The 10,078-nt window shown below is 32.4% G+C and overlaps 1 protein-coding gene across 1 annotated transcript; it reads left to right on the top strand.

Moving 5' to 3' along the window:
- Window positions 1-2,634: 2,634 nt before the first annotated feature.
- Window positions 2,635-8,705, top strand: LOC145750468 (uncharacterized). Its single transcript, XM_082566509.1, has 12 exons — window positions 2,635-2,790; window positions 2,973-3,071; window positions 3,292-4,335; window positions 4,488-4,630; window positions 4,711-4,837; window positions 4,955-5,417; window positions 5,494-5,603; window positions 5,679-5,848; window positions 5,958-6,070; window positions 6,244-6,398; window positions 6,504-6,976; window positions 8,210-8,705. Exons 1-11 carry the CDS (start codon window positions 2,685-2,687, stop codon window positions 6,956-6,958), a joined length of 2,985 nt encoding a protein of 994 aa, XP_082422635.1. The 5' UTR covers window positions 2,635-2,684; the 3' UTR covers window positions 6,959-6,976; window positions 8,210-8,705.
- The last annotated feature ends 1,373 nt before the right edge of the window (window positions 8,706-10,078 follow it).

Raw genomic sequence — 10,078 nt, 5'->3', positions numbered from 1 at the left:
GTGCTTTTCGTATTTGTGGTTAAACTAGAGGAGCGAAAATCTTACAACTGCGGATGTAAGTTTGCGAACTATACACATTGTTTCTATGACGTAATAATAGACACCTAACACCATACATTATTTGGTAAACTAATTTCAAAAAGGTGTTTTTGTTCTAAAAGTTTTAATTAGTTAGTTTTAATTATTACGCTTAGTAGTTGTTATCATATAGACTTAAAGTTTCGCAATTTATTTTCATATTTTTTTAATTTCTTATTTATTTTTAATGGGCCACTTAAAATGAAGTTGAATTTATTTCAAGAAGATGCTATCAACCAAAAATCAATCAAAACAAAACTACCCGATTTTTTTTTGTTTTCTTTTAAAGTTTTGTATATAATGGGCAATAAATTATAGCTGAGAGTTTTAGTATGGGTGTAATGAACGATAATGTAAAAGCTTGCAACATCTGTAGATAGTATCAAATTTAACATGGTGCTTTTACTGAATGTTTGCAAAATACTTGTTCAACATTAATTACGTCATAACTTTACCATAGGTCCTACTGATGTAACATGAAAAGATTTTTTATTACCATATCATTCTTGGTGCTTTGTAGCAAAGCTTACCGACGCTAGCATGTTATTAACCACTCAATTGTTTAACTATTGAGTAGTTAAATACAGCCATACACGACAGCGTTGTTGTATCTAAGTTCTTTTGTCCAGTTACTTGACGGAACGGCTACGGCGATTGGTTATCGACAGCGCAAAGCCCTTTCCAACTTGAGTAAATATAAACACAGATACGTTTTGTTTAGATTAAAAAAAGCGTTGTTATTGTCCAATGTATAAGAATGTTATGGTATTTGTTTGTGCCCTCTAAGCCAAGACCACATTAAGTAAATAAACTAACCGTTTTAAAATACCAAGTTTGTTATGGAAATGTATTGGTAAAAATAGAAAAACAACTTTTATACTATTAAAAAGAAATCCTTTTTGCAGCTTTATCTTATCTAGCGTAATAACAAGTTATTAACCAACCGTTCAATCAAATAACTCTCCATTAAAAAACCTTTTTTAGTTGTTAGACAACTCGGTCAGGGCCCGTAATCATTCGAAAATGTCAAGATTAGTGTTTTAACAGTTTCGTTTTATTGCGCAACGTCATAAACGTTAAGCAGTCGACCATAAAATCCCAAAATATCGCATTTCATGTATGCTTAAATGCTTAAACGTACAGTTAGCAGGTTTCGAGAGTTTTTCTAAACAAAAAGTGGCGACATAGGCCTACTCTGTTTACAGTTTTATCATGGGTTTGATTTTTTAGACGAGGTTTTAAATATGGCCTAATCAACCCTGCTTTTTCGTTTTGTTTAAATACGACAGTAAACATAGGATTAATTTTACATAGTGTAATTAGTTGGACGTTGTCTTAAACCCTGCTGCGTGGCATATATTTAATCAGGTATAGATTTTTGGCAGTGGTTTTTGTAGCTTAGTAAAATGGATTGGGAGATTTTACATCCTTCATCCTTCATCCAAATGGACAGATGGAATTAATACGTCTTGGAAAAATCGATCATCAATACTGTATTAAAATCTTTGTTACCATACTAACGGTTGTTGTAATCAGTTCGTTTTGACTGGCATATGCATAAAATAGACAACCATGGGTCGTAAAACAAGATGCTAAAGGTTTATGTGGCGCCGTGCCAGTCGCAATCATATGTGAGATAACGAAATGTGACCTCGTGAGATTTGGTCGCAACTGTCGAATTTTTAATTCGCATTGGGAATAGTTACTTACCTTAATGATCAGATAATGATGTCGATTTTTTGACAGTTGGCAGACCCATTTAAATATTTATGGAAAAAAACTTATTAGGTAAGGTCAACTGTTCATAAACCGCACTGTTTTTTTTAAATTTTTAGCAAGCTATTTCAACGGGCTTGTTAGTATTTGCTATTTTGGTTGTGTAATTTGCCAAGTTTTGATTGTTTTTGTTAGTCCATTGTCTTATAGCTATCGGACGATTGTTGTATTTGTTTGTATAATAAAATTGACTTTGACGTCACAACCTTTTTTCTTAAGCGCAACTATTCTCTTTTAAAACTAATTCACTTAATAAATTCCTATGTAGTAGTAATACAAAGGGATTATCGTAATAGAAAGGCACACTGACTTTTTGTGACTATATTGTGTAAATTGAGTGTAGTTGGTCAATACACACGTGTAGTTATTATGTTTTTTATAAATACGATCACCAAAGTTTAGGAGAAAATCGCAAGATCGGCTGATTTTTCTTTTTGTCATACTATTTCTCCAATATATACCATTGTCGTACTTTCTTTAATACACAGAACGTTATTGTAGTAGTAACTAGCAAGAAAAGGGGCGAATCAGGAAGTTTTTTAGAAATTGGAGAGGTGTTTTATTAAGGAATGTTAAACAATAGTCAAAGTTAGTTTAATAGCTCAGCAAACACCTGCTGGACTATAATTTTTTATTGTCTGTGTAGTTTGAACTTATTAGATCTTAATTTGTTATAAACTTATATTTAGAGAACTGTAACCTACAGCGTTTAAATATTTTAATTATTTTAAATCATGTGGTATTTAGTATAAAAGAATTTTTTTTACTTATTTCAGAATTGTTTTTAAATTAAATTAACGAACAAAGCTATTGCTGAATTGAAATCAAGCATGAGAACAGATATGGAATGTACGCCGACAAATTATGGCAAAAGCTCGATAAGAATTTTAAACAAAGGACCTGATTATTTTCGTTCCACCAGTGTTAATTCACAAAGTATGAATATATAATTGTGGTTTTTTGACCTACATTAAAATTTATTAAAACAAACTTATATATATATAACTTCTACTTAATTTAGATTTTGGTAATTTTTTTTGTATATTTTGGATCATTATTTTAGTGCTTTTAACTAGACCTAATGAATACTAACTTTTATTAAACTTGTTTTATTTTAGATTCTGATGGAAAAAAGAAAACTGCCGCTGAAAGACTTGAAGCAGATAAGCTTAAATATGTTAAAAGTGCAAAAGCTAGACAGCTACAAAAACTGAGCAGTAATTTATTTGATATTGTGCACTGTGCAGTCAACTTAACTTTTAATAAATTAATTTCTGTTTAATTTCATATTATATAGTTTTAAGTTAAACCCATCAAATTATACGCACCCTATTAGTAATTGCCAGTTCTGTTTCTATTAAAATAATATTTATAGTAACTTAGGTAAACATAAGCTACGTATGTTTTTAAATAAAAATGGTTTTATAAATTTTTCAGATTTGTCACCAAACACTCAAAACAACGACAGCACAGGATCACAATCTATGGGAACTGCATCAACTGGTTCACCTATGAATATAGAAGATGACGACAGTGACTTCACCAACAACACCAGCCCAGAATCATATCGACCATCACCAATTAGAAGTACACAAATTCAAAGCAGTCCTTCAAACGGGCTGCACAGAAAGGTAATAACAAGGGCAAACACTAACGCAGATACTAGAAGTCGCGATCGATTTCGTCAAAAACAACGAAATAGGTCAGCGTCTGAACAGTTCTCTAGTGGATATGTTGTAACTTCAAAATCTGGTGAAACCGCTGTGAACCAGCTTCGAATTAATAGATCTAAACCTTCTAAAAACTCTCCTCTTAAACCAGTAGCAAAAAGCCCTGAACAGTTAAACTCAAACAAGCCTAAACCTGTTAAAACATTTTCAACCTACCTAAATAAGGCTAAGGAAGGTATTAAAGCTGTCACATCAAATATTGCTGGTGTTAACACAGTCGATGAAATCCCTGACACTCCAAAAGGACGACAATCTAGGTCAACCAGAACTAGAACAAGCAAATACCGCTCGTCAAGTGTAGGTGCTAGTGTTTTACAGAAACGTGAACAAGCTTCTCAACCATCGGTAAATGTTAACGACATTAAAAATGGAGCGGAAAGTCCGACAATGAGTCCCAGGACACATTTAAAACACGTTCGACAAAATTTAAAGAAAGTAAACAGCAGTCCTAGTGCACTTACTAGACAAACGGACGAAAACAAAAATACAAAATATGTCTCACCAGCTCACAGACCAAAGGGCAAAACTTTTACTATTAACCCAAAACAAGTTGATCAAAACACTTTTATTCGGGCAAAAAACACATCAAGGGATAATTCCAACATGCCACGAGCGCTTCGCGGTAGACCTTTGTCTGTTATCGAAAACCGCTCTGCTAATAGTTTGGCGGAAAGTTTAAAATCAAATCAATCCCTGTCGGAACAAAGACTACGAAGAAGAAGTTCATCATCAGGCAAATTTATAGAAACAGGTTAGTAAATTAATGTTTTATTCTAAAATAAATAACATACTAGTAAAATATTTATTGAGGAATGTCACAAAAAATGTTACAACTACGAGGAATTTTCTTGTTTGTTTATTTATTTATTTTTTTTAATTGTTTATTTATTTTTATTTTTTTAGATGGCAACGCAATTGACTTTAGTGAATCACTTAACAGTAGAAATTTGTGCGTCGAAAACCAGCTTAAAATTCAGGCACAAAATTTGAAACGCAGAAGCTGGGATCTTTCCAATACAATGGACAATAGTTTACAACTTCCATTGGTAAAAAAAATGAAAATTTTGTAATTTAGATCTTTTTTATAAAAAATATTTTTGTATTTATGAACTTTTTGAACTTTTAGTCGAAACCTGTTTCTCTTACACCGGACCCTGACTCCATGTTGACCTCATCTTTAACTCAGACTCCCCGTCAGCGCAAGTCTTGGAGCAGAGTTCCTCAATCAACTTCTGAGTATCGAAAGTCACAAGGTAGAATTGTGTATTAAATTGTATTTAAAAGTCTTAGTGTATAAATAAAACATAAATATAAATGTGCACCAAGACATTATTTAAGTCATTGGTTCTGAATTTAACATTTTTGTGCAGAATTTTCACATAACCGACCCGGTCTTCGAAAGAGCATCACTGAAGCCCTGGAGGAAATATTTACTCCTCTGGTAGATGATGACATGGACACAGCTTATAATAGTATGTCACCAGATGCGAGCATGGAGTGCAAGACTTTAGTGAATCAGGAGAAGGACAATGATGACTCTGAACACAGAATGTCAAAATCCCCAGACAGCGGAAGAACTCCTACTGGAAGTCAAAGTGCCAACAGCTCTGGTGGAAACGATGTCGATATCTCCAAAACTTTAGAAAACACTCAAAGGCAGCTTTATCCTGAAGAAAGGTTATGGTCAACTTATCGGAATAATCTTGCTGCCCAGTCGCAACCTTTGAACAGGATAGATCTAGCACCAAACACTAACTCCCTTCCTAATTCACATTCTTCACCCTTGCTTGCTCCTAAATCAAGAAGGGAAGTGGCACCAGACTACACTTCCAGGTAATTTATTACTAAAGCTGCAATGTAGTTTTCTAGCTTATAGGAATTTTGGTAAACTAATTTTTTAATTCAACAGAAATGCTACAAATTCCTTAAGTAGAAGTACTAGGGAGGAACGTTTGGATACCTTAAGGTCACAAAACACATCAAGTTCCGCCTCTGTTGATGCCAGCAAACCATTTACTGGTAAATATATTTATTTTGTTTTACTTAAAATTTGTAAGTACAGCAAAATCTAAGTTTTTATCTGAATTTTTTTAGCGTTAACTGCATCAGACTTGAAGCCCCGTCGTACTAAGCGAAATATGGTAGCACAGGTTGCCCCCATAAAACCAATTAACCCCTATACTATACAACCCCATAACTTAAGAATGAACTCAAAGAGACATAACAATGCCCCTATATCACCAACCTTATCACCTCATAAACAAGTAATTATAATAGTTTTTCTGTAGTAAAAAAGATACATGTTTTTTTAAATTATAAATTTTTTTAAATATAAAAGAAAAATAAAGCTAAAATTTTCTAAATTATATAAAGGCTGCTAGAATGGGATCACATGGATCAAGATCCTCTTCTTCCACCCCCTATTCATCTTTAAAACGGACACCAACCTCTTCCAGAAGCTCTTCTCTTAAAAAAAATAGGCAAAGGTAATCCAATTGTTTTACTTCTAAATTTTTTCTCCACGATGCGCCACAAAAAAGCTTTTAAATATTTTAAAAGATTTTTTTATAAATAATTAATACATTAAGAGTAAAATTGTGGTTAATAGTTGTATCCCAAGTGAACAAAACAGATGATAATTAAATCTTGGTGTTTTCAGATCGAAATCAGATGTCAGTCTGTTTCAATTTGAGCTTGATCGATTTTTCTCTAGTATGGGGATGGAAGAATGTTTAATATCACCGCTGCCAGCTTTAAATGACACCTTATTTACCACTGCTCATGTCAGCAGCGAATCTGACTTTTCATTTGCAGGTTTGTAATAAAAACACTTCTGATAAATAAACAGTAAATAACCCAGTATTATTTGTTATTTTTAAAGCAACATGGTAGTTTTCAAATGTAATTTTTAATTGTTAGGAGCATCTGCATATGTCCGAGATAGCCCAGACGAAGCCTTGCCAATGGAAGTAGACCCAATGACTGCTGGCCTGGCACACGTTCCTGCAGTCAGTATCATCGAAAAAAATGCCAGAGTGATGCGGTGGTTGATGACCTGCAAGAAGAGTGGGATCCCCGCTTCTCCATCTTTACACAAACCTCCAGGTTCCCCAAGAATTCCTGTATCCATCCCTTACGCTGAAAGAGAATCGAACCAAGGTTCTAACCCACATTCACCCCTTAAAAATACCAACAAAAATAGAAACTATGAGGTTGTTATTGATAAGCGACAGCATTCTGGATATTCACGAAAGCCATCGTCACCTCGTGTACAAACTAGATCCCACATGTCACCTCCACCTGTTCCCCCTCGACTGCATTCCTATCAACCCAACACACTTACAACCGGACACCCAAAAGAATCGGACGTTTGATGAAGTTTCGTATTTTGGGTAAGAAATTGTTTTCACCTAAATATCTTTAAAAACATTTTTGTTAAAGTTTTTTAATCGAATTTTGTTAACATAAGCTTTAGATTTCATTTGGAATTTATGGGTATATACTTTTTTTAATATTTTCTATAATGCTGTAAATGGTGTGTAGTTTTATTATTAAAATAACTAAAAGGACTTGATTTTGTTAAGTAAGCATTGTTTTAGTTTGGCATCTTTATATATTGCTTTAAATGGTTTATGTGATTTTATGATTAAAATAACTGGAAGAATTTGGAGCTGTAAAGTATGTGAAAGTTGCACTATAAATATTTGAATTTATTTTCTTTGATTTTGTTGATGTTAAAAGTTTTCAATAGTATCATAAAGTTAAATTGAGTGGGATTCCATTGAGCATTGTGTAAGTGCACAGTCCCCAAGGCACGCTGTAACCTGCCATTAAGGAATTTCATGTATGTGGTAGATAGGCGTACCAACAATCTATATCTAAACACTGCGAATGACAAGTGAATTGTAGCATGCATTTGCCTCTGCTTATCAACTGACCTGACTAGTTAGCACAAATTAGGTTTCCTGTATTTTTAGACAAAGCAAGGCTTTAATCTTATTTTTGTTATGGCAAACCAATAGATAAAAAAAGAATTATTGAAAAATTTTTTTCAGAAAGTATTTTTTTTTTTGGTACTTAAGAGTGCATTTTAAATTTTTTTAACTGTTTTATTTTGACATTTGGGGAGAATTAAAATATGTGTTAAGTGATTCAATTCACATATAATTGTTGTTTAATCTAGGGAATTATATTCTCACGAAGTCTTATTCATTTCTATTCCCATTTGAGATTATTTAAACCTTCACTTACCTATTAAATTTCAATTTTGTTTACTTTGTATCTTATGGCTCAAAATGCCATGTATTTATTCATGCAAAACGATCTCTGCTGGTTAATGCACAAAGACTTAACTATCAGATAGCAAAAATAGTTTACCTTTAAAAAATTTATGGTCAAGTGACTTTTACAAAGCAGCCGCCTCGTTTACCAAATATGGGAATATTTGTGTGTAGTATGATGTAGACCATGCATGTTTGGTATCCGCTAACCATAACCAAACTGTAAGGCTTTAAATCTGTTTGAAATTTTGATTATTGCAAAAATTGATTTTTGCAAAAATTTTATGACATTTTTTTCCGTGTAAAAATAAATTAAAATTTAATTTTCGTTTGTTTATTTTTCAGGTCGAAGTAAAAACGCTTTGCAAAAACAGCTGACTACCTCAAACAATAGAATTCATTGCTCATTCTTCACAACCAAGTGTTAATTTCTCAATTAGTGTTTGCTTAAGCTGGGTTTGTCTGCACGATACAGTTCAACACACTAAAGCAATCCAGCGCAAACATTTTCAACTATTTCTGTTTATCATAAAATGTAAAATACAAACAGAGTTTAATATCGACTTTAATGGTTGTTTTATACAGCCCATGTTGCTTATTAGATTCAGATAACGACTTTATTATAACTCTAATGTGCACTCAGTACATTTATGTGGCTTATAATTACTAAATGTATTATGTCGTTGTCCACTTTAAATTTAAATCATATTGCCTATATTAATAACGATAATAATAGTTTTTTAAGTGATTTTATTAGTTGCATATAGAATGTGTGATTTTTATTCTGCTTGTATATGTCTATTTTTTAATTTTGACAATAAACTACTCCAAAGTTGGGTAATCTTGATGGTGCTTAATGTAGTAGCCTATAAAACTACGTAAATTGTTATTGTAAAGATAGATATAATACAACGTACATTCTGGTTTCATTTCATGTTAGTATCTTTATGTTATCAGATGACAACTTTTTAGTAGTATATGTTAGTGTTATGACCTCTTGATACTATTTTAATCACGTGCTGTCAGCACGGGGTTTATGTTAATTGTATTTTTGTTTTAGCCATATTGTAAAATTTCAATATTTTTTTATTCTTAATGTTCTAAGCTGTCTACTTACTATCATATTACTTTAGTGAATTTGTGAAATAAAATATTATTATTACAATTTGTTCCATCGTGGCACTTTTATTAGGTACTTTAAGGTTTTAAACCAGTTTGCAAACAGGATAAATATATGTTTTATAATTGTTTAAGAGCATAGGTGAGCACAATTCACCAAAAAAGTAACTTCGTTAAATAGTGATTCGTTACACAATTCATTAACTTTGTTAACTTTAATTTGTGAAATTAAATTCAATGTAACTAAAGTTATCGATAACGGTCAACATTAACATTTAAATTAAACAATCCTTCCGCATCAGTTTGCAGTTTAGTTAAACTTTAGATGTAAAGAAAAATATTTTACAAAAAAGTTTTCTAGCGCCAACTTGCAGTTTTCAAACACTGGCGATAAGAATGTGGAACATAGGGATTGTGACGTCATTTCCGCCCAGTTTCCCACTGTGCCTTACTTACTTTCTCACCCCTTCCGGCATACCCAGCCATCTTGCCCAACTACCATTTTCCACCTTACCTTGACCCTGATTCCTCGATCCCGTATCACCACAAATAGTAAGATATTTATTAATAAGATGTAAGAGCAAATGTGCAATTATCTGTGGGGTCCCCCCCCAACAATTTAAACTAATGTGTTATGACTTTAGCTTGAAGGCGACGTGTTATATTACATTTAATATTGTGATACAGTAAAAAAGCGGTAATTCCGAACATTTATTAACTTAGATTTAAAAAATTGAGATAACGAACTTATATCAACGGAGGCACAATTTAACGAAAGTTAACAGGTCTGATAATAATTTTTAAAGTTAACTTAAAAGTTAAATTTTTATGCAAAGGTTAACTTTGTTAATCAACGATTAGCGGGTTAACGGTTTAGTGTCCACCTTTGTTTAGGAGAGACTTTTATACAGACCCAAAAAATTAAGTTTGGCCTTATTATGCCACCGTTAATTTAAATTTTTAATTTAAACCGTTAATTTAAATAGTAGCAAAAAGTCATTAAACCCTTTACTAAAATACTTTTGCTAAGCAGTAATAACGATGGTCTAGCTTGTTTATGATGTACAAGGGTTTGTATTAGTCATTAAGATACTA

Source organism: Corella eumyota, chromosome 4, assembly GCF_963082875.1.
Source record: "Corella eumyota chromosome 4, kaCorEumy4.1, whole genome shotgun sequence".
NCBI classification, from domain to species: Eukaryota; Metazoa; Chordata; class Ascidiacea; order Phlebobranchia; family Corellidae; genus Corella; species Corella eumyota.
This window is presented reverse-complemented; position numbering and strand designations above follow the sequence as displayed.